The 24,420-nt window shown below is 46.5% G+C and overlaps 6 protein-coding genes across 6 annotated transcripts; 3 read left to right on the forward strand and 3 right to left on the reverse strand.

Moving 5' to 3' along the window:
* Positions 1–175: 175 nt before the first annotated feature.
* On the forward strand, positions 176–1,130 carry BDB00DRAFT_801408 (uncharacterized protein). Its single transcript, XM_053121862.1, has one exon. It carries the CDS (start codon positions 420–422, stop codon positions 1,080–1,082), a length of 663 nt encoding a protein of 220 aa, XP_052984432.1. The 5' UTR covers positions 176–419; the 3' UTR covers positions 1,083–1,130.
* A 439-nt stretch (positions 1,131–1,569) lies between these two features.
* Positions 1,570–2,023, forward strand: BDB00DRAFT_801410 (uncharacterized protein). The gene has a single exon (XM_053121863.1). The coding sequence runs from the start codon at positions 1,639–1,641 to the stop codon at positions 1,897–1,899; it is 261 nt and encodes an 86-aa protein (XP_052984433.1). The 5' UTR covers positions 1,570–1,638; the 3' UTR covers positions 1,900–2,023.
* Positions 2,024–3,260: 1,237 nt separating this feature from the next.
* BDB00DRAFT_755270 (Gti1/Pac2 family-domain-containing protein) lies at positions 3,261–3,951 on the reverse strand (the record flags this gene model as incomplete). Its single annotated transcript, XM_053118826.1, has 2 exons — positions 3,261–3,631; positions 3,777–3,951. Coding segments are annotated over 2 exons (546 nt in total), but the record flags the coding sequence as incomplete, so codon positions are not given.
* Positions 3,952–5,219: 1,268 nt separating this feature from the next.
* On the reverse strand, positions 5,220–8,086 carry BDB00DRAFT_784238 (CBF/Mak21 family-domain-containing protein; the record flags this gene model as incomplete). The annotated part of the gene is made up of 5 exons (XM_053120445.1): positions 5,220–5,876; positions 6,002–6,220; positions 6,346–6,670; positions 6,847–7,454; positions 7,574–8,086. The coding sequence occupies 5 exons, from the start codon at positions 8,084–8,086 to the stop codon at positions 5,220–5,222; spliced, it is 2,322 nt and encodes a 773-aa protein (XP_052984435.1).
* A 218-nt stretch (positions 8,087–8,304) lies between these two features.
* BDB00DRAFT_867821 (Ion transport protein-domain-containing protein) lies at positions 8,305–16,100 on the reverse strand (the record flags this gene model as incomplete). The annotated part of the gene is made up of 22 exons (XM_053126388.1): positions 8,305–8,333; positions 8,422–8,555; positions 8,646–8,784; positions 8,875–9,044; positions 9,140–9,237; positions 9,312–9,524; positions 9,622–9,693; positions 9,784–10,249; positions 10,331–10,601; positions 10,668–12,536; positions 12,608–12,725; positions 12,794–12,883; positions 12,952–13,032; positions 13,107–13,360; positions 13,423–13,619; positions 13,685–13,868; positions 13,943–14,024; positions 14,096–14,206; positions 14,303–14,371; positions 14,472–14,790; positions 14,899–15,018; positions 15,082–16,100. The coding sequence occupies 22 exons, from the start codon at positions 16,098–16,100 to the stop codon at positions 8,305–8,307; spliced, it is 6,105 nt and encodes a 2,034-aa protein (XP_052984436.1).
* A 1,219-nt stretch (positions 16,101–17,319) lies between these two features.
* BDB00DRAFT_867822 (uncharacterized protein) lies at positions 17,320–24,369 on the forward strand (the record flags this gene model as incomplete). Its single annotated transcript, XM_053126389.1, has 4 exons — positions 17,320–17,596; positions 17,713–20,102; positions 20,174–20,525; positions 20,591–24,369. The coding sequence occupies 4 exons, from the start codon at positions 17,320–17,322 to the stop codon at positions 24,367–24,369; spliced, it is 6,798 nt and encodes a 2,265-aa protein (XP_052984437.1).
* Positions 24,370–24,420: the final 51 nt, after the last annotated feature.

Genomic DNA, 24,420 nt, shown 5'->3' on the forward strand with positions numbered 1-24,420 from the left:
ACACACGCAACAAAAAGAGTAGCAGCACTCCCTATACCCGTGAGATGCGCCTAGAAGAATAATAGATACTGATTGCTAACACTACCAATTGCCCGTGCGGCTTGCATGAACGCGGCAAGAAGTTGTTAAGTTCCGATCGATCCCATTCCTTTAATATTTCCGCCAGAAAAAGAAAAGAAAAAAGAGAGAGAGGGCAACAGCATTTCCCAACTATTACCTTTTCAACTTTTATTTTTATTTGCTTTGCTAGGCGCTCTTCTATTCCAATTGCTCTTTTTTGAGAAGAATAGCAGCAACGAACTACTACAACCACTGCTGCTGCCGCTTTTACACCCTATTCCCCACAATAGTAGCAACGACAACAAAAGTACAATTTAGACAGACCAAACTATAAAGGGCCACTCACAATTTTTCTTGTCATGAATTCGCCTTTACAACAAACATCTCAGCCTCCTTTCACCGGCTACGGTTTTGAAAGCGGCAGATTCTTCTCTCAGCAATCGACCCCTCCAGACGAACCGTTTGACGATGAGAACCAGCTTCCAACACCGGCTGAATTCGACGCTATCGTAAACAACTATCTCAATAACCTCAGTCCCAAAAAACGTGACAAAGCACTGGTCGATCAACAGCGCTACCAGCTTATCCAACAGGTCCTCAAGGATCCACGAAACACCGCCATTTCAACTGCCCAATTTCGCTTTTGGGTAAAAAAGATGTTCCAGCTCCAGCCTGGCACCATTGATCTGGTCTGTCATGATAGCAAGCCTGTTGCGATGAAGGAACAGATCTATTCAATATTAGTCAGGGCACACAGAGAAGCACATCACGGCGGTCGGGACAAAACATCTGCCCTGGTAAAGTTGTTGGGACCTAGCTCGTTAGTTTTTGAAATATATACAAATACCAGAATTTCTTTTACAGCGACAGCGATAAAACAGGTCATAAACGAGATTGTTAACTTGGTTTCGATCTATTTCTACCACTGCTTACTACTAGGTGAGGCGAAAGTTCTCTTGGATACCCAAAGAACTCGTTGCCAGATTTGTGCGACATTGTCCTTTTTGCATAACTCGTCGTAATGGCGGTCAAAGTCCCGGTGTATTCACGCATAAATCCGCAACAAGCAGTCTGCGATATACCGCCAGCCACAGCTTTGCTAGTTTCGATGCCAGCACAGCAGCGGCGGCAGCGGCGGCGGCGGCGGCAGCAGCAGCAGCCACTGCTCCACCTATACTATGCACACCGTCGATGCAAGAAGACAGTGACATTTCGTCGTCTGGCCCACCATCAACAGAAAACGGCTATGATGCATCACCGCAGTATATCTCTTCTTCCAGCTCACCGCCACGACGCCCTTTTCTATATGACAGAGACGAGGAAGAACTGCTACGTAGTTATCAGTATGCCTCATCAACATCGCCGTTACAGCGGTTGAGTACACAGCATCCATTAATCACTGGATTCAGTCCGCGTCACATCTTATCAGAACACAGCCAGCACCATCAGCATAGCCAACAGCCTCAACAGCAGCCCCAACACCAGCAACACCAACAGCCGCAACAACATCATCATCAAGAACAACAACCGCAAGTACATCAGCAACAGCAACAGCAACAATCAGCGCCTCAATCACCTATGTTTTATCACAGTCCAGCGAATTACATGGGATACTACTATCCAAATGTTCTGGGTATCGCTCCTTGTGACAGCAGCAACAATAACAATAACACTCCAACATTCTTACGTGCTCCAGGGGCAGGGGAAACAGCGGATATACTTGCTCACCAAGAAGATCACCAACCGTATCACTTGTCTGCGCCATCCACGAACCATTTCATGCCTTATACTTCTAATGACGACAATAATGCCACAAACTTACTGCCAGCTTATGACTAATTTTTAAGTACTCCCCTCCTTACTAACATAATAACGATAATACCCACCCTCACTGCACTCTGAATCACCCTGTTCTCACATATACAAGCGCACACACACATTAATGAAGAAAAATCGATTAAAGAGAGTCTCTTTTTTATATATATACGTGCATTTATATATATTTATATATAATATTTTGTTGTGGATTTCCCAACTCTTTTTGATAATAAAGCAAAAAAAAAGAAAAAAAAAGTTCAGAGGACTATACATAGTAAATTCGCCGAGATGGTTCTGTGTAACTTCTGGCGCAAACTGTACTAGCGGGGTAGAGATATGGTTTGTGGAGAGCAGGGCAGCTGGTTTAAATATGATGGAGAGGGGGCGGGGGTAAATACAATGGAATTTAGGAATAAGGTAGTGGTAGGTAGAAGAAGAGCGGTACACAAGGACACACAACACACACACACAAGGCAGAATAAGAAGGAAACTTGTACTACAAAAAAAAGACAACTGTACTACTACAACTGCATCTCAAAATCATTCCAGCCAGATCCTAACAGGTAGTTAGGATCCAACATGAAGGCATTAGAGATAATTTCAGATCGCATGGGGATAGCAGAGTGGTTAACAGCATGCAGTGACGTTGAGTAGAACAAGTGCTGATGAGGGTTTTGGTCCTGTCGGTCTAGGTGGTAGCTGCCGTAAAGGCCAGCAGGACCGCCCATGGGTGGGAACGATGTGCCAACGCCGTACGATACGTGGAAGTCGCCAGGATTGTCTATTGATAATGACGGGGTTCGGCTGGGTTATACTTCGTGATGGTTACAAGATTTTGTTTCTATTTACTTACCATCAGCAAGCCGTTGTGGTTGCTGCTGTGCTTGCGGTGGTGGTTGCTCCACATGAGGTTGTGGTTGTGGTTGTGTAGTAACATATGCGTTGGCATGTTCATGATGCTGCTGCTGCTGCTGGTGTTGTTGTTGTTGCACCGCTGCTGCTGCTGCTGCTGCTGCTGCCGCTTGGGCTGCTTTACTGCGACCGCAAATACAGCCATCAGGGGCTGGTGCTGGTGCAGCAGCAGTTGTAGGTGATGGAGTCATGTTACTTGACATGTTGGTGCTAGAGCTGCTGATGCTGCTAGAACTCGATATGCTGCTCGTGCTATTTCCCCGATACGTTCTAGGCTGTTGCTGCTGCTGCTGCTGCTGTTGCTGCATTGGCATGAACCGTCGTTTCTGTCGGAGCGCAGATCGTTCCAAGTTCAGCTCGATAACGTCGTCTTTCCGTCTGTCTGTTGATAATGGCGGAACGGAGGGTGGCGTTTGTTGCCGTTGCTGCTGTTGCTGAGGAGGAGTAGGAGGTATAACATCCAGGAACAAGGGGATTCTGAAATTCTGGCGCAGCAGCAGCTCGGGTGAGATTTCCAGGCGTGCCAATGCGGGCATGTTAGAAGGGGTCTGCAGGCGCTCGTTGAGGACGTCGTCTTTGCTGTAGTAGCTAATAAGATGCTGTTGGACGCCGTTGACGACGATGGACATGGATTTTTTGATCAGGCCGTTTCGTTTGAAGCGGTAGCTGTTGGTCAGCGATCCGACTAATGCGCGCTCGCGTTGGCGTTCAGTTAGATTTTGGCATGGAGTGCGTGCGCTGTCGTTCTGGGGCGCCCGCTTATCCAGTTCTCGATAGACTAAAAAGTTGCCTAGGATACGTGAAGGGCTCCAGACCAGGCCATCGGTCCAGCGCTTGATGCCTTTTTTTTTTATTATTTGTCATTTTAGTAAAAATAAATACAGCCGATTTCTTGCTTGATTGGGAACGAAAGCGGATGTGATGGGCGATAGGCGAAAGAAGAAAAAAAGAAGGAAAGAAAACAGAAGAGTTATACGTTTATTTACCGCTCTCGTGTTCATCAAAGCAAAAGACAGCCCCACTTTGAACGAGCTGGCGTTCTTTTTCCTGCAGTCTGCGGCTGACACGGGGCAACAGGCCTCGTCGACAGGCTTCGAGTATGATAAGTGAGTCTCGAGTCGTTTCAATGTAGCCATGAAACGTCTTGTCCGTGGTCGACATTGTTCAAGGGGAGATTGTTGTTGTTGTTGCTGTTGCTGTTGCTGTTGTTGCTGTTGGAAGACGAGGAGGAAGAAAAAGAGGCAGAAAACAGGGGGACGAAGGAAATGAAAAAGAGAGGCGGGAAAGAGAAAGAGAAAGAGAAAGAAGGAGAGCGAGGGAAAGAGTAAAAGCACTGGGTATGACATTGCGTGCTTCCCAAAAAGTATTCATGGGCCCACACTCTACGTAATGCATCTGCTCCAAGGGAGGATATCATTGGATAGCTCACATGGAGCCACCACGTGTTCCCGTGATTCTGCCAGCTGTATTGTGTTTTCCGTTTTTCTTGTTTCTCGCTAGCCTGCTTGCCTGCTTTCGGCATTGCAGAAGGAATTGCAAAGTGATCGACCTTGCGCTATTGGGTAGAGAGAGTAGAAAAGAGAGGGGGCAGGGGGTGGGTAGTGTTACGCCAGACAGGAGCTCGTTCAAGTTTCAGCTAATGTTTTATCGGAGATGAATGTTGTCGCTACTGGGTGAGTGCCCTTCTATGAATTACATGCAGTGGAATAACATGTAATAATAAGCTGTGTTTCTATTGTTTATGTCTCCAATGAACACTACATCGCGTGGGTTAGACGAGACGGGCATGTACCAACTGATAGTCTCTATAGAGAATTCTGCCTTCTGCCAAGTCGCTACACTTTTCCCGATTGAGGCTTCTTGTTGAGTGCTGTTGCAGGTTCAACACATACACAACCGTCAAACGGAGGACTGGGACAGCATTGCATAGTCCCCCTTTCTGCTGTATCCTCTTGCTTCGGCAACGTCTTGGAATGCCGCCGCTAGACCGTCATACAATGCCAACGGGTATTCTTCCTTCAGATTCACGTGCTGCGCTTCCATGAGATTGGAAAAACTCCAAGTTCTCAACAATGGAAATTCGGAAGGCTTTCACTTTTTGTCTTGAAGTCTTTAGCAATCTCTATTTTAAGATTCCTTGTACAAGCCTTTATTGCGGGTAGGTCGTTGGCAATGTAAAGATTATTAAAGAGTTTGCTGTCTGAGCCCCAGGTGCTTGAGATTAGATAAATCGGAAGAGGCAACGATGAGTCAAGTGGTTGCGAATGGAGCAGAGCATATGTTTGAGCAGAGGAGAGCCTCTCACACCCCTCCCCCATGCCCCCCCCTTTTCCCTGTGTCACATGGTTTTTGAATTCAGGCAACACACATTGCTCGTCATCAAAGAAATTACAAAAGCTCGGAATAATGGTAATTATATTATTACAATTCTACTCGGAATCCGACGAAGGTGCTTCCACCATTTCCAGTTGATCTATATCACTGTCGCCATTCTCGAGGTCCTCGTCGTCGTCATCCTCTAGCAAAGCTCGCATTTCATCGTCATCAAAGTCGTCCTCATCCTCGTCTATATCTACATCATCGCCATCATCCAGCGTTCCCGGGATAGACGACATCATGGCCCGCCATACTTCGTCTTCGTCAGCACCACCGTCATTATCAGACAAAGCACCTGTTTCTTCGTCATCATTCTCCAGCTTGCGTTTCTTGCTGTTGCTTGGCTCCTCAGCCGGCTCGCCTGCGCGCTTCTGTTTAAAGTACTTGTGGAAGAAGATCTCATCCACAGGGACCTGCTCGACCTTCTTTCGCCAGAACTCGACCGTGTTTACTGGAGCAGCAGTAGCATTCTGCTCGTCCACGTTTCCGCGCGTCATCAGTATACCGCCGTCTTGACGACCGGTCAGAGGTTGCATGATGGACTTGCCACGTGTGCTCGTCTTCTTCTTTGGATTGCGATAAACAAATCGATCAAGAAAGTGGATCAGTGTGTTGTTGTGCATGTCGGGCTCGCCTTCGATCTTTTCACCCGCAAACAGCCGCTCGGCATAATACGCCACTGTAGGATGGTAATGCGTTCGGAACGGTATCTACAAATAGGAGCACGTCATTTGTAAACAAACCAACTGAAGTAGCTAATGATGATGTGATGATTATGGGGTGATTTGGTGTGTGTGTGTGTGTGTGTGTGTGTGTGTGTGTGTGTCTCACTTACCAGTTCCCACAGACAACTTGCTTCTGCATTGCTAAATCGAGGATCACGTTTCCGACCATCATATAAAGTGCTCTTTGTTTCCTTGTCCTCTGTAGCCTTCTCTTCTTCATCTGCTTTTTCCTCTTCATCCTCGTCCGGTGCATCCACGAAATGCTCGTCCTCGTCGTCTTCTTCGGGCGTTGTCAGCATTGTGCGCAGGGCGGGCTTTGAACTTAATAGCTGCAAGTTGGTTTTTGTTCCAGATAGTGTTATTAAATAAACAGGTTTAGTCAAGTTAGCAACATAAATAATAGCATGTTAACATGCAGCATCCCATATTTCCTTATACAAATAACAGACTTTACCTGATTCAATAGGAAGAATAGACCACAAATAAAAGGTGGCTGATGATGCCCTGCAATCTGGATCATACGCTTCACAAATGCCTTGACGCGGCGCATGTCCGAATCGGCTCGAACCGCCTTGAACAGCAAGTTCAAATATTGTGTTTGTTTGGATGTGATCAGTAAACGGTTGTCCAACATGGACTCGTACAGCGTGCGATAGAATCGGTCCGAAACCGTTTGTTTGGCCAGCGAAATTGTGAAAATCAACGACAAGGCCTGGACGGCTGTGTAGAATTTGCCTGCATGCGTGATCTTGAACAGAGTTTCCAGATGCTTCTCGACGCTAGAGAGCCATTGGGAAAAAAAGATTGAAATGTACACGTGTATTGCGTGCGTCCGATGGTCAGCCCAAATAAAGAAGACAAACAAAACAAATGGGAAAGAAGGAAAGAAGCCTTCCCGAATAACAATTGCACCACCACCAACAGCAGTAGCAGCAGCAACAGCAGTAGCACTTACGTTTCATCGGCAATCTTTGCAAAATGGAAGGCACGATTTACACCGGTTAGAATAGCACCCACCATCTTGACCTGAAGATCGTCGACATCCAATCCAGTATCACCGCCCTTCTTGTTGTTGTCCTCCTTTTTGCCCTTCTTGCCCTTCTTGCCCTTTTTACCGCCTTTTTTCTTCTGATCTGCCTCTGGCTCGACCTCCTGTTTCTTTAACTTTTGTTGTTCCTCTTCATTTTCAGACAGTTTCAAAATGCGTCGGAAAGAGACAAAGTAGATTTCGATGAGCTTGTTTGCGACTGCGTTTTCCTTGGCCGTCAGGATGGTCTGATTAAGCGTGATAAGCGAGTAGTACTGGGCTCGTTCAGGCGTGCCTGCACGCAACAGCAACTGCTCAATTTCTCGTACGACAATCATTTTCATGCCAGGATGTGATACGAGGAGGTCTACCAACATATGCGATGCTCTTGATCCGACTCGATTTTCAGCATCACCCAGTTTGTTGACGAGTAGCTTTAGCAAGTTTTGTTCCTGTTCGGCCTTGTTGGACAGAAGATCGTAGATGCATCGTACCATACTGTCGCGCACGTGAACCAATGGATCATGGGAGAGTGCCTAGATGTTTTATATACAGTACAACGTAAGCACACCATGCCCTACAAATCCCCAAAATGCTGTTCACACACAAACACACACTATTCTCACAAACCCCTGCAAAAAGAACATCAGCTTACCTCAATTTGTTGCACTACTTGAAAGTAAAACTTTTTCAAGTGATCCTCAAAGTACCACAACAGCAAATGACGATCCTCAACACTGGCATTGCCCAAAGGTCGATCTGCGAAATAGATCAACTTGCGATCCGGGAGCACCGAGCCACCAAACAGATCCTTTAAACTTTCCAGTGCCATGACAGCTTCTTGACGGCCCTTCTTTTTCGTCATGGTGAGCAAGGTATCCAATGTCTTTAAGCTATGCAGGGGCGATTCCTGGATCAACAATGTCAAGGCAGACACTCGATCGCTGAGGGTACCGGACGTCATAATGTTGGACACAAAGTTGCGATCGCTCGTCGACAGGCGACTGGTCATGTCAACCTTTTCGTTCTCTTGCTTCAACAAGCTTTTGGCATAACTTTTCTTTTGTGCAATCTCGTCAATAGTCAGCTCCTTATCTTTCTTTTTGTCGATTGTAAGATCGGGCAACTCGATTTCGTGCCATTGCGAGGTGGGCTCGACTAGGGCCATGGTGCTTCAACTTTTTTTTTTTTTGGTTCTGTAAAGGAACTCAACACTGGGAATTTTGTGGCTTTACACTTTGCAAAATTCCTGCGCAGAGGTACACAGCGGAGCCAAATAAAGTGCGGCCCTGACTGGACTTTCTAGCAGTAAAAGAAAATGCATACAGTTGTTTATTCCATTATTTACACTAGAGACATGTTTGCTCTACTCTAAGCTGGGTGACACTAATCCTTCAGTTCTCTTTGAAGCATATCTATCGTCGTGGAGATATACATGAGTAAAGTCATTCACATACTACACTACGAAATACTACATTATATTTCTTTTTCTTTTTGCTTTACCTTGCCACACGTCTCGTTGCTCCGAAGAATCATCTGGTGGCCCGCCTTGATGGCTATTGGTTTCACGACTAGAGCCAGGTTCTGGATCAAAAAAATAAGAATCTATATGACTGCGATCAAATGTTGGACTTCTCCTACAGAGAATAATATCAATGTTGTTCAGCAAGTTTCAAAGTCTTTTGGAGACATGATTCCAAGAATAGTAAAGGACAGAAAACACTCACAGATCGCCTGATATCACTGATCCGTTATCATCGTGACGGAAACCACTGGTAGGTGTTACAGGAGTTGCAGGTGCAGAATAGAGATTCATCAAGTTGTGTGGTCGAGACAAGCGGTGTTGATCCACGACAATGGAAGGTACTGAATATGGCGAGTATTGGTAGGTAGAATAAGTTAAACCAGCTTCATACTTTGTTGTTCCTAATGCCACTGCTACTATAAATAACTTACAGTTATGGAAAGCACGTTCAGCGTCTACAGCCTGTTGCCTCTTGTTTTGCATATGCTGTAAGAACTTTTTTCGCATAGCAATTGTTTCAATCATGCCCTTGACACGGTCAATCTTGATCAACGTCCCTACAACCTCTTCCCGTTTGCGGTTACTCAACAGCTCCTCCAGCCTATTTATGGTATAACGCATCAGTAACCCATTCATCAAATAAGGCTGAAACGGTCAAGTATTAGAGAAAAAGAAAAAAAAAGATGATGGCCTTACAGTAATGCGTTTTCGGGAATAATGAGCTTTCGCCGGGCAATCATAAGTAACATCTGGTTGAATGATACGCCTTTAGAACCTTCGGTCAGCGCCGCTTCCTAATAGGCCATCGTGGTCAATAATAGATCTTTGGGATGTTTAAAGTATAAAAGGAAAAGCGATAGATGTTTACCCAATAAAGCATGTCGAGGTCTTGTTTGCGCTGATGGATCGTAGCACGGTCAATCTCACTTAACTTCTTTTGAAGGGCACGCAGATCAACACGGATCGGGTATATGCCTTCTCTAGGATCGACAAGTCGTTCATCCAGAGCGCACTGTTGGGAAAGGTTCTTGTACGAATGCTCTGGTTCATAAATACGAGTACGGAATACACCAACAAGTTGCTACAAGTACACATAGTAAATCATCGAGAGTCAGCTCATAAATTTACCTCCTTCTATTTTGTTTTTCAATAACTACAAATGATTATAATATATTTACCCGCCAAAAGCCAATGTAATTCCTCGGATCAAGGTACCCAGACCGATCGACATCGAAATCAGCCCAAGCCTTCTTGAACGTAAATTCGCGCAAAACAAAAGCATCAATATCAGCAGTTAAAGATTGACTATCATTCTTTTCAGCGAGTTAGTATAAATGTACTCTTTCCCATTTCTGGAATAAAAGTTCGAAATAAAAAGGATATTTTCTCATTTCGTCTCGGTTGACAAGCGAAAAGTTGGATGCGATCTGATACACATAGGAGAAGTTGTCTGCCACCACGGCAACAAAGATTGCCGTGAAAATGTACATCGAGATGATGTTGTACGACAAAAATAGAAAATACGCCCAGCTGACCGAGCCGCAATCCGAGTCAAGGTAGTCCTCTGCTGCAACACACTCGGGCGCTTCGATTGTAAAGTCGTGCATGACCGTGTTCCATGCTTCGCCCGTCGAGAAGCGCACAAGCATGATCATCGTGTTGGCATAGGAGCGGAAATTGACGTGTTCGCTCGTTGCTTGGGACCCATATTTGGTCAATCCAAAAATCTCCATAAACATGATGGAGTACGTTGTCATGATGACAAACCACACCAGAAAGACGTTGAGAATTTGGTATGCTGATGCACTACATGATAGTTAGGATGGGATCCCTTGTATTAGCACTTGCCAACTGGTATCAGCTGCATAGACAAGGAATAGTAGAAACACTTGCGCAATGATCGTAAAGAGCTGGTTTAAACTATCACTCCGCTGCACAAGCTTGAAGCACAGTGCTGTCATGAATAGCTTTTGTGCCTCTACGCTGATTTGCTGGATATTTGTTCCCATCTGAAAGATGGTGGTAATTGTGCTGCCAGAGACGACAATCAAGTCGTATAAGTTCCACAAATTACGACGGAACGATTTCCAACCCAGGGCAAGGAGCTTGATTATGATTTCCAGCCAGTAGATACAAATAAATCCAAAAAAGACATAGGCTATTATTGAAAAGAGAATCAAGCTTAGTATAGCGTTCTGTGCCACTCGATGGGTTACAGTCTTACTTCTAGCAGTGGTCCAACCAGGGATTTCATCGTCGCGGTCAAACTCGGTACATAAGAACAGGATGTTCAAGGTAATTACAACGGTCATAAACTTATAAAACCGGCCACGCTTTTTGATGACTAGATCAAAACACCATTTGCGCAGTGGACTTGTTGGGATTTCCTTGGGTCGCTTTGCGGGCCGCATTCGGCCCAACAACTTCTTCAAATCGAGCCATCGACGTTGTTCCACAGTTAGATATGCCGTGCCGTTCCTGCGAGAAAAGTTCTCCAGGACAACTCCCAAGAACAGAGAGATAACCAAAACGGAGCCGACGAGATTGTACACCATGAAAAAGATACCTGTGAGCTGGCTGGCGTCTTGCTGCGGAACCTGATCTTTTCCTACAATCGACATACTGACTTCGAGCACATCGACCCAGCCTTCACCGCTGGCAATTTCAACAAGCACAAGCAGACCCTTCCAAAATGAGTCAAAACTGTAAACGTACGGGTTATCCCAAATTCGAGGTCGAAACACTTCGGTATCATCAGACATTGGCTCTTGTGTGCCCTGCATTCCTTCGTAAACGCACATCGACTTGATTGTAATATCATCGCTATCATCACTGCAGAAATAGAATAGGCCCTGGAAGAGATTCTGGCCGTAAAGCGCAAACGGGATAATGAGAAACAAGCACAGACACATGGCGTCAAAGATGTGTGGAAGGCCCTTGACCAAGATCACCGTAAACATCTCTCGTGCTGGCTTGAGTAGGTTGATCAGACGGAGTGCTCGAAGCGCCTTGAATGCACGGAAAGCACGCTCAACACCACTAGAGGATGAAAAGTCGCCAAAGTTTGACATATACAATGACACCAAAACGAACATATCCAAAATGTTCCAGCCATTCAAGAGATAGGCATTGGGAGTCATAAAGAAGCCATCAGCGATCACCTTAATGATGAACTCGACTGTAAAGATAAAGGTAAAAGTATAGTCGAGGTAGTCAAAGATGCGCAGATGGTCCGGATCGTTGCGATGCTCCAGTTGATAGACAGGCGAGTTGTAGATCGTCAAAACAACAGTCGTCAAGACAGAGCAGCAGATGATGCTAAAGAAAATCCAACTGGCTACCAAGTTGGGCTGGGTGCCAAAGAAACGTTCGCCTCGACTGGGAGGGACAAGCATCTGGCACCAGCGACGGAATCGGTTGTTGGGCGTGAATAAGTAGAGAGATTTATCGTAGGTTGGATGTGCTGCAATAAAGTCCTGGCGCAGGATTTTTCGTTCTTCCGCATCGTACAAGTATGCTTCTGCGAGTTCTAATGCAGAAGAATCTTTGCTGGCAGAGGATGACTGGATCATGGTGCGCAATGAGTTCTGCTCGTGACCAGCTCCTTTTCGTGTGTCATAAAATGTATGGAAATGGTCTAAAGGATTACGGTCGTCCAGGTTCATACTTTTACGTGTGCTGCTGTTAAGCGGAAGAGGTCGCTGTGCAGGTCGATGGAATAGGGTACCGAAAAATCCACGCACCCGAGAAAAGCGTTTAATATTCTCATCCGGACCATCTTCAAATTCGTCTGGCGTAGTGTGGCTTTCATCGTTGTGTTGTTCGCTGAGGTAAATCCCATCGTCGTTCATGAACTCACGCATTGTGTTCTTCTTGGCATGTAGGACCAAGTTGGCCGGCATGTTCTTGACTTCCATGCCTTTGGGATGTGGTCGAAAGTAGCGATATATATTCCATCTACTTGCGACGGGATCACTATCCACCACATGCTCTGTTTTTCGCACATATTGGTCGATTTGTAGTTGTCGCTTTTCCTCTTCAGCTGTTTCAAAGTTTTCCATCAAAACTGCAATGAACATGTTGACAAGGATGACTGGATGTGTTTTTTCCCGAATAATTAGATGTGTTTCAATACATATTGTGGGATAATGATTAAAAACTTACAGTTTGAAAACATGAACCATAGCACAAGAAGTAAGGCATGGATTGCAGCAGTTTTCGATGGTGCACCTGCTTCCATGGTTGCATATAGAACGGTTGTCCAATCTTCGCCCGAAAAGAGCTATTTGGCGGAATTAGATCTGATTTATAAAATCATGCAATTCCAATAATCCATGAAAAATAACATACCTGGTTCAACGCAGCAAAAGAGTTATAAATAGAGAAAAACCGCATATTTTCATCACTGTCGTTAAGCAGACCTTCAAACAATTGGAATGACTAATTGAAAGACATGAGTTAGCATGGCAATGTGATATAACAAAGCATCTAAATCTGCATCTTCTTACCATGATAGCACCAAACAGCGTAGCCAATATAATGAAGAACACCAAATTGAACAAACCCCATACGCTGCCAAGTACACGTAGCTAGACAAGAGAGCAATGTCATTAAGACCCATCATTCTGTACATATTCAAAGCTAGCAGAAAAAAAGAGCTTACACCAAGAGTTCGCACGCGCGGAAATATAACAATGACTCGGTAGATACGAAGAACCTGGAAGCCTGTCAACCACGCATATACAGGTTGATTGTCGTGAACTGGCGGAATTCGGATGATACAGGTGACAATAGCTATGAAGAGATCCATTTTGTTTGACTTGGAGTCGAAAAACGTGCCCCATCGTGGCCAAGAGCTTGCGAACCGTATGATGATTTCAAGTAGAAATGCAATGGAAAAGCCAAGCTCCGCACGATCTAGGTAAACCCGCTTGAGTGTTCGTTTCTCAAATTTCCATGGAGGCACAGTTCCTATTTACCTATGATTGCCAGCTGATCAACTGTCATGTCATTATTTTTCCAACCCATCACAATCAAGTCAGCAATGACTAGAAACGTCCAAAAAGGTTTCGTCAATTTGACAAACTCGACAAGGAGCACTCGATTGTTCTTTTGTTTTTTGGTGCCTTGACCAATAGACCATCCTTCAGCAGCATCCGCCAGCACTGGCTTTTTCCTGTAAAGGTAGTATGTCTTAAAGGATTATCCAAAAATAAAATTTGCATGAATTGTCACACGTACTTGGATGATGTAAATGCAGAATGCTGAGAATCTTCTCGAATTTTGGCAAACATTTCGTTGATCACAGCAACGAAGAGGTTGATCAACCAATAATTCATAATGATGACGCTGACTATGAAATAGAGACACACTATAAAGTATTCAGAGTCCATCATGTTGTACATTGGCTCGGTCCATGTCTGGTCTGAATTGGTGTTTTAAAAACCGTATAAGTATATTGATAATAGTGCTTTCCCTTTGTATAATTGTGGTCCTTACTTCCAGCAATAATGATTACGATCAGCATGGAGCTGAAAATGTTGTCAAAACTGATCGTTCCGCCAGATGGATTTTCCGTTTCCTGCCATGATCGTTTCCATATCAGACCTATCAGACTTTAATTTTCGATACTACCCATCTCTTCGGACTAACCTTGCAGACGAGACCCTCTTCACATATGAATCCTTTAGACCAAGGTCCCGGTGTATCATCCAGTAGGAGGTATGGCTTCTCGATACCATCTTCCATATAACCACCACAATACTGATTCATTATTTCCGTGTTGGATGGATCGTCTGGATCTAATTTCTCACCCCTGTTTAGTATATGTTTTCTTGCTTAGGATCCTATGAAAATTACCTGTCCAAACACAGTGGCGCAGAAAAGACCCTTTAAACGATTGTACACCGATAATGCTGTTGGATTTCTCTGTGTCAGTATATGTTTCCGTAAACAGTATATGCTGCAACGTTGATAAGCCAAATACTCACGCCAAAATCACAAAAAAGAACAGCACAAAACTTGTCACCGTCACAAGCAGGGGGCCAGCCTTTTTTAAGCTTTGAAGAATAATCCGGTTGCCATTGGTGATAAGCAGGAGTCGAAGCAGTATTAGGGTTGACAGTGCTTTGAATACCAATATTCGTCTCGTGTCTTCGACAAGAACTTCTCCTGCACTGGTAAGGCCCAGATCGACGTAGTAGCATACAACAGATATCAGATCCATGCGGTTCCAGCTGTGACGCATAAAAGCTAAAGGAGGTGGTGGGTTCTGCACGTCGTCGCTATTGTCTCGTTTTGGTGAAAAAAGAAATCCATAGACGATAATTCGCATAAGGACCCAAAGGCTAAACATAGGACACTTGATCAAAAATCACGCACGGACATTCGTAATCTCGATTTTCGAATAAAATGATACTAACGTATATGAGCAAAAGATAGCAAGGAGCACAAACTGATCCCAGGTTTGGCCCCAATATCGTGGTGGTTGTGGATCTGGATTATTTCCCCAGCCGACAGCGAGAAGCACAGCACAATGTAACGCAATGACAAACATCATGAATGGCTCGAGCCACCTAGTAGGTAATTCGGATCGGTGTTAGAACCGGCATTGTCATGCGTGTAAAACATGTCTTTACCTCCACAGTAATATACGGGCAAACAATCGACGTAATATATTTTCGGGTCCAAATAGGCCACAGGCCCTTCCGGCCAAGACAATGCCTCGTTTCCTGCTCCTCCTTACTTCAGAGTGTTGCTGTTCTTGTTCTTGACTGTCGGCCAGCGACGGGGTAACTGATTTGATTGACGGAGTAGGTGTCATTGGTATAGACTCTTCTTCAGCTACCTCGTGCTGTTGCTTGCTTATCAGGGGTATCGTTGAGGAAGAGCGATCACGCGAAAGCGGTGCATTGTCATCGTTTTGAATATTTACTACTCGTCGCGATACTTTTCGTAGCACTGTCGCTACTTTCCGCATAGACTGGTTTCGTCGTACAGGGCGATCGGCTGGCTGATCAGCGGCTGGTTCGTCACCCACGTTGGCCGTCAATCTTGCAGTGTCTGAATAGTCTGGTTCTTCGATAGCATCGTAACTAGGGATCGGTGCTTGACCTGCAAGAAGGCTGGAGGATGCAATAGATTCGGCTCGAGATGGTCGACGATGAACAAACGCAGGCGGACTATAGTCTTGCTGCTGCTGCTCCTGTTGCCGCTGAACAACGGGTCGTTCTTCGAAGGCTGCTTCAAATTCCTCTACGGGCACCGGTTTTGTTGTTATAGTAACTGTGTTCTTTCGTCGGAGGATGGAGTTGTGTCCATTACTGCTGCTGCCGCTGCTGCTGCCGTTGTTGACATTATGCTCTTTGGGAGTAAACGTCAAAAAAGCTGAATCGGTGCCCTGGTGTGGGTCTAGTTCGCCCCTGGCCTCTAAATCTCTGTATGGGTTATTAGACGAAAGTCTGGAGCCGCCGGGAGCACTTTGTTCCTGGCGGTTCGTAGACAACGACATGAGGTTGTATATGCGCTGGAGGTGGACTTCTTGTGAACGGAAATAAGGGGCTTGCCGGACTTTGCCGTGTTTGGAAATTTGAAAGGCACCGCCTGAGGCTCTGAACGGCTCGAGGACTTGTTTCACTAAAGTCTCGATATTATACATTAATTGATTGTGTGTATATTATATAATTTCGCAAATCAGAGCGTAATCTCCCCTCTCCTGTTTGAGGAAGCAAGGGGAGGGGTTACTGAACCGATGGCTTCGAATATTCACACAGGATAATGTAGTGCTGTGCATGTTGTGCCCTTCTCTGTGGACAAATCCCAGACAACGGGCAAGTTGCTAGAGTACTCTTTTTGATGCACTACACTGACTTCAGAATATGCACTATGAAGAATTTTTACCCACAAAGGTTGTTCCTCCAGCTTGTTAAGCAGCGGTGGTAGCAGCTGGCAGCAAGCAGCGTAGCCTTGTTGCAGGCGTTAAACAAGGCTGTTCATACACCATCCGTTGTTTGTATTATACGTGCGTGTTCATAGAGAAATAAACTTGCTCGTTGTATATGCGTGCATGTTTGTAGCAGGAAACGATGGCTGCTGCTGTTGGTTACCATGGCATGGTAGGCGCAGCTCTTTACTGAACCCTAATTTTAGGACACCTTCCATATCGGACTTGGCTTTTAGACTGATTGATGATTGCGATCGATTGCAGCGTCTTGATTGTGAGCTTGCTGCTCAGCTCAAGAACAGCCTTTCCATAACAATCAGCCAAAAAGACTTGGGCCATCGCGTTAAGGGGGTTTATCTCGAGAGACGTCTTTCAAAGAAGTGAGATTCATGCTTTCTCCCCAAGAACTTAAAAGAAAAAAGCGCGTGTAACACGCTATTCAAGATCCCCGACGAGATCTCGGTGGCTTAAGCGCGTCACGACATTTTTTTATCCAGCAGATTTCGTATAAAAGGCGCGTCCGAAACATTCAGAAAACTTTTCAGCTTCTTCGGCTGACGACCACTGGACCACCCTTGCCAAAGAAATAAATCCATTCTTCTTCTATTATACATTACTTCTTCCTTTCTTGTTTTTGCATTTTAAAAAAAACGCCAACGTGAGCAAACGATTATTGGTGCGTATCATGAACTTTTCTGACATAGAGGCTCTTGGAAACTTGAGAAAAGACCGGGTTGGCTAACTTTCACCCTTGGAACAAAAAAAATAAAAATAAAAAGTCGGCGACATATCCTTTCTGAAAAAAAGAAAAAAAGGAAAAACCAATCCACTCCTGTTTTGCATTTGTAAAAAAAAAAGCGGCATATCATCCATACCACATCATACACACTTCTTTTTCTGCTTCTCTTCATATTAACGCATCTTACACACACAAATGGCCTCCAATATTCCTGTACCACCCGTGGCAGCAGCTGGCACTGCACCGGCAACAGGTGTCAACACTTCTCTGATCCCGGCACCTGCTGCTAATGCGACTCCGCTTCCCATTTCTCCCCGGTCGCCTTCAGCGCCGCATCGCCCAGTGTCTGCTTTGGAGGATCCCAAAGATGCGACCACCGCCACACTGGTCTTGCAAGATGGTACTTCGTTCCAGGGTCTTTCCTTTGGCTCCGAGGCTGCAAGCATCTCGGGTGAATGTGTCTTTCAGACGGGTAAATCTTGAGAGTCTTTTTTCGTGCATCATGCAACGCAAGCGAACAAACAAGTTCGTTAGGAAAGAACAGGGTTCAGTGAGAGCTAATGGAAGCATATCTGTAAACAAACCCAGGCATGGTCGGCTATCCCGAATCACTGACGGATCCATCGTACCGTGGCCAAATCCTGGTGTTGACGTTTCCTTTGATTGGCAACTATGGCACTCCATCAAGGGAAGAGGTGGATGAGCTTGTGAAGGATATCCCCAAGTACTTTGAGTCAAGCGAGATCCACATTGCCGGTTTGATCGTCGGCAACTACTCGCCCGACTACTCTCACCATTTGGCTGCTTCGTCCCTCTCAACCTGGCTCAAGGAAAACAATGTGCCCGCCCTCTATGGCATTGATACCCGCGCATTGACCAAGAAGATCAGAATGCAGGGTGTGCTCTTGGCCAAGATCCTCTTCCCAAAGACCGCCGTCTCGGTGCTGGACTCCGCCGCCAATGCCTTGGGCTTCACATCAACCGCAAACGAGAACACCGAGAAATGGATGCAAGATTACCAGGACGTTGAATGGGTTGATCCAAACAAGCGCAACTTGGTTGCTGATGTGTCAATCAAGGAAGCCAAGGTGTACAGCCCCGACCCAGCCAAGGCCATCAAGGTTCCCTCTGGTCGCACTCTTCGCATCATGGCCGTCGATGTCGGTATGAAGTACAACCAAATCCGCTGCTTTGTGCGTCGTGGTGTCGAGCTTAAGGTCGTGCCATGGGATTATGACTTTAGCGCAGAGCCCACCGACTCGTACGATGGTCTGTTCATCTCTAACGGTCCTGGTGATCCCACCATGATCGAGACCACGTTCAACCGTCTCAGAAGCGTGCTGCAGGCCGGCAAGAAGCCCATCTTTGGTATTTGCTTGGGTCACCAGCTGCTCGCTCTCGCTGCCGGTGCTAAGACCATGAAGATGAAATACGGTAACCGTGGCCAAAACATTCCTTGTACCAGCATGATTTCTGGCCGTTGTTACATCACATCCCAGAACCATGGTTACGCAGTCGATGCCTCGTCCTTGCCAGCGGACTTTGAAGAACTGTTCGTTAATGCAAATGACGGCTCCAACGAGGGTATCATCCACAAGTCCTTGCCGGTCTTCTCGGTCCAGTTCCATCCCGAGTCGACGCCTGGTCCACGCGACACTGAATTCTTGTTCGATGTGTTCATCAGCACCGTACGGGAATGTGTCGAGCAGAACAAGCTTGTTCCCATCAAGATGCCTGGCGGTACAAAGGAGGAGAACGTCAAGAAGAACCCACGTGTGCATGTGAACAAGGTTCTGGTTTTGGGCTCCGGTGGTCTGTCGATTGGCCAGGCTGGTGAATTTGATTACTCCGGTTCGCAGGCTATCAAGGCTTTGAAGGAAGAGGGCATCTACACAATCTTGATCAACCCCAACATTGCTACCATCCAGACTTCCAAGGGTCTGGCAGACAAGGTCTACTTTTTGCCCGTCACCCCCGACTTTGTGCGCAAGGTCATCCAGTTTGAGAAGCCCGATGGTATCTTCTGTACGTTTGGTGGCCAGACTGCTCTCAATGTCGGTGTCAAGCTCAAGGACGAGTTCGCCGGCTTGGGTGTCAAGGTGCTCGGTACGCCCATCGACACTATCATCACCACCGAAGACCGTGATCTATTTGCCCAGGCCTTGTTTGAGATCGATGAAAAGTGTGCTCAGTCTGCTTCGGCTATCAATCATGAGGAGGCTCTTGCCGCTGCCAAGGAGATCGGCTACCCCGTCATTTGCCGTGCTGCCTATGCTCTCGGTGGTCTTGGCTCTGGTTTTGCAAACAACGAAGAGGAGCTTTTCGCGCTGTGCAACAAGGCTTTCGCAACCTCACCTCAGGTACTCATCGAGAAGTCCATGAAGGGCTGGAAGGAAATCGAATACGAAGTCGTCCGTGATTGCCGTGACAACTGTATCACCGTCTGTAACATGGAGAACTTTGATCCCTTGGGCATTCACACTGGTGACTCTATTGTCGTTGCTCCCTCGCAGACGTTGTCTGATGAGGATTACAACATGCTCCGTACCACTGCTGTCAATGTCATCCGCCACCTGGGTGTCGTTGGTGAATGTAACATTCAGTATGCTTTGAACCCCTTCTCCAAGGAGTACTGCATCATTGAAGTCAACGCTCGTTTGTCGCGTTCGTCCGCTCTAGCCTCCAAGGCTACAGGCTACCCACTTGCTTTTGTTGCCGCCAAGTTGGGTCTGGGCATTCCCTTGAACGAGATTTCCAACAGCGTTACCAAGGTTACCTGCGCATGCTTCGAACCTTCGCTCGATTACTGTGTTGTGAAGATTCCTCGTTGGGATTTGAAAAAGTTCAACCGTGTCAGCACCGCTCTGAGCTCTTCTATGAAATCCGTTGGTGAAGTCATGGCTATCGGTAGAACCTTTGAGGAAACCATTCAAGAGGCCATCCGTGCCATTGACTACAACTTTGTTGGTTTCAGTCCTGTAAGTTCTTGAGCGATTGTTTCTAAGTGCGGGAATAGGTTTGCAAACTCTAATTAACGCTCTTTATATAGAATGACGACGTGATTGATAATGATAACATTGATGAAGAGCTCCAGAACCCATCCGATCAGCGCTTATTTGCTATTGCTAGCGCCATGAACGCTGGTTACACCGTTGATCGCATCTGGGAGTTGACCAAGATTGACAAGTGGTTCTTGAACAAGCTTATGCGTATTTCCAACCTCGAGAAGCGCATGGAAGGATTCACCAAAGCTAACATCCCCGGCAACCTTCTTCGCTCTGCCAAGCAGCTCGGTTTCTCGGACAGACAGATCGCCAACAAGATCAACAGTAACGAGCTGGCAGTTCGTCGTCTTCGCCAGGAATATGGTGTTATGCCATTTGTTAAGCAGATCGATACTGGTAAGTCTCGAAATGAAACATTAGATAATGATGTGAAGTAAGCTGACAATGAACCTTTTGCTTAGTCGCTGCCGAATTCCCTGCTTTCACCAACTATTTGTACATGACGTACAATGCTGTGGAGCACGATGTCACCTTTGAAGATAATGGTATTATGGTGCTGGGCTCTGGTGTGTACCGTATTGGTTCGTCTGTCGAATTTGATTGGTGTGCTGTCCGAGCCATCCGTACCTTGCGCGAAAAGGGTATCAAGACAGTTATGGTCAACTACAATCCCGAGACTGTATCGACCGATTATGACGAGGCTGACAGGTTGTACTTTGAGAACATCAACTTGGAACGTGTGTTGGATATCTATGAGGTGGAGCGCTCAGGTGGTGTGATCATGTCCATGGGTGGCCAGACACCCAACAACATTGCCTTGCCCTTGTATCGCCAGAACGTCAAGGTTCTTGGTACCTCCCCTGAAATGATTGACAATGCCGAAAACCGCTACAAGTTCTCGCGTATGTGCGATCGTATTGGTGTGGATCAGCCTCTTTGGAAGGAATTGACAAGCTACGAAGAGGCACAGGAATTCTGTGATACTGCTGGCTATCCCGTGCTTGTACGTCCCTCATACGTGTTGTCTGGTGCTGCCATGAACGTCGTGTTCTCCAAGGATGACTTGAAAGCTTACCTCAAGGAAGCATCTTCCGTCTCGCGCGACCATCCTGTCGTTATTTCCAAGTACATTGAAGAAGCTAAGGAAATTGAAATGGATGCCGTTGCTGTTGATGGCAAGCTTGTCATGCACGTCATTTCCGAGCACGTCGAAAATGCTGGTGTCCACTCTGGCGATGCCACTCTTGTGTTACCTCCGCAGGATTTGGATCCTGAGACCGTGCGCAAGATCGAAAACGCTACTGCTAAGATTGGCCGTGCCTTGAATGTCACTGGTCCTTTCAATATCCAGTTTATTGCCAAGAACAACGAGATCAAGGTTATCGAGTGTAACGTCCGTGCTGCTCGCTCCTTCCCCTTCGTCTCCAAGGTGATGAACGTCGATTTGGTTGAGTTGGCCACAAATGCCATGCTGGGTCTTCCAGTCCAGGCTTATCCCAAGATTGACATTCCCAAGGATTACGTTGGCGTCAAGGTACCCCAGTTCTCCTTCAGCCGTCTTTCTGGTGCCGATCCTATTTTGGGTGTTGAAATGGCTTCGACTGGTGAAGTTGCCTGCTTTGGCAAGGACAAGTACTCAGCTTATCTCAAGGCTCTTTTGGCTACTGGATTCACGTTGCCTAAGAAGAACATTCTGTTCTCGATCGGTTCATACAAGGAAAAGCAGGAACTTTTGCCTATGGTAAAGAAGCTTCATCAGCTTGGCTATAATATTTTTGCCACTACCGGTACAGCCGACTTTATCTCCGAGCACGACATTCCGGTGAAGCACTTGGAATCACTGGATGGCGATGCTGGTGACAAGCTCAAGGCCGAATACTCTTTGCAACAACATTTGTCGAACAACTTGATTGATATGTACATCAACTTGCCGTCTCGTAACCGTTACCGCCGCCCTGCCTCGTACATGTCCAAGGGTTACCGTTCGCGCCGTATGGCTGTCGATTACTCGATTCCTCTGCTCACCAACGTGAAATGTGCCAAGGTCTTTATTGAAGCCCTCGCGCGCAACAAGGAATTCGAAGTTTCTGGTGTCGATTACAAGACGAGCCATACTTCTGCTACGTTGCCTGGTTTGTTCAACATTAGCGCCCCCATCACCACCAGCGCTGACTTTGGTTTGATGTCCAAGGCTTCCATGTGCGCCGGTTTCACTACTGTCTCTACCGTTGCTGATGACGTCCAGGATGCCCAATCGCTCGAAGCTGCTAGCTCGGTCGCTCGCAAGTCCGCATACACTGATTATCTTTTGAATATGACTGCAACTGGCAGTAATTCTCCTCAGCTCGCAGCTGCTGCTGCCGAAGTAGCCGCCGTGTACGTCAACAGTGACAAGATCGGCAACGGCGAAGTTTCCTTGTTTGACTCTGTGTTCTCTTCGTGGCCGAGCACCCACTTGATCGTCACTGAAGCTAAGGGTACTGACTTGGCCTCTATTCTCTTGTTGGCATCGCTCCACAACCGCGTTATCCACGTGACCAATGTCATGAGCAAGAATGATTTGGCTTTGATTGAGATGAGCAAGAACAAGGGTTTGGAAGTGACCTGCGACGTCGGCGTCTATTCACTGTTCTTCACCTCTGAAGAATACAACAACACCAAGTTGCTTCCTACCAAGAAGGAGCAGGAGGCTTTGTGGTCTATGATGGATGTTATCGACTGCTTCTCGGTTGGATCGACGCCTCGCAAGTTGGCTGCTGAACTTGGCCATACTGCATCAAACACTGCTGGTATCAGTGAAGCTTTGCCACTGTTGTTGGACGCTGTTTCTCAGGGCCGCTTGAAGCTCAAGGATATCTCGGATCGCATGCACGAGAACCCCCGCCGCATCTTTGGTTTGGTGTCCCAGGCTGAAGCTTCCGTGGAGATTGAGGTCGACCGTCAATATGTCTGGTCCTCCACTAAGGAATGGTCGCCGTTGGCAGGTCGCACTATCCGTGGTTCCGTACACCGTGTTGCCGTTGAAGATCGCACCTTGTACATGGATGGTACCTGCCTTGTCACTAGTGGTGATGGTCGTGATGTTTCGATCCAAGGCCAAGCTGTCAAGTCAGCTGTCAAGGAAGCTCAACAAAAGATTGAGCAGCAAGCTAGCGCATTGCCTGTACCTGAAACTGCCAATGAAATTGCTTCGCCTCGTCTTACCCCTGCCGATCCCGTCAAGTTAGCCGGTGCCCACGATCAAAACCTTGTCTCGTACCAGTCGCCTAGCTACGAAATTTCTGCTTCGCTGGCCCGCGTTATCAGCCGCTCACCATTCTATCGCAAGCACATTTTGCGCTCCAAGCAATTCGACCGCAACGACTTGCATCTTTTGTTTGGTGTTGCTCATGAAATGCGCAACTTGGTGGAACGCTATGGCTCTATCAATATTTTACAAGGGCGCGTCATGAACACAATGTTCTTTGAACCTTCGACTCGTACATCGTCCTCGTTCGAAGCTGCCATGATGCGTCTTGGTGGTCAAGTTGTATCTGTCAGTGCTACCACTTCTTCTGTCCAAAAAGGTGAATCGCTCGCAGATACTGTCCGCACATTAGGTTGCTATGGTGATGTAATCATCCTTCGTCATCCTCAGCCAGGTTCGGCTCAACTTGCCGCCAAGTACTCTAAGGTTCCCATCATCAACGCTGGTGACGGTATTGGCGAACATCCCACGCAGGCCTTCCTCGATGTGTTCACCATCCGTGAAGAACTAGGCACCGTCAATGGATTGAGTATCACTCTTGTTGGCGATTTGAAGAACGGTCGTACCGTCCACAGTTTGGTCAAGATCCTCGCCTACTATCAAGTCACCATCAATTACGTCGCACCCGAGTCTCTGTCTATGCCGAAGGAAGTCATGGAGGAGGTTGAACGCTCTGGTGTCAAGCAGAACGTCTACAACTCGCTCGATGAAATTATTGGTGAAACCGATGTGCTTTACATGACTCGTATTCAAAAGGAACGTTTCGCTTCTGAAGAAGAGTACAAGAATGTCAAGGACGCCTTCATTCTCAACAACGATGTTTTGAGCAAGGCCAAGTCGCAGATGATTGTTATGCATCCTCTCCCTCGTGTCAACGAGATTGAACCCGAAGTCGACTTTGATCAGCGTGCTGCCTACTTCCGCCAGATGCGTTATGGTCTCTATGTCCGCATGGCTCTCTTGGCCTTGGTCATGGGCACGCTTCGCGGCTAAATTTGTACATTAACTCAAAAACATATCGTATACATATAACTTTTTTTTAAT

The sequence above is a fragment of the Zychaea mexicana genome (assembly GCF_025766255.1).
Source record: "Zychaea mexicana strain RSA 1403 chromosome Unknown BDB00scaffold_6, whole genome shotgun sequence".
Classification (NCBI taxonomy): domain Eukaryota; kingdom Fungi; phylum Mucoromycota; class Mucoromycetes; order Mucorales; family Lichtheimiaceae; genus Zychaea; species Zychaea mexicana.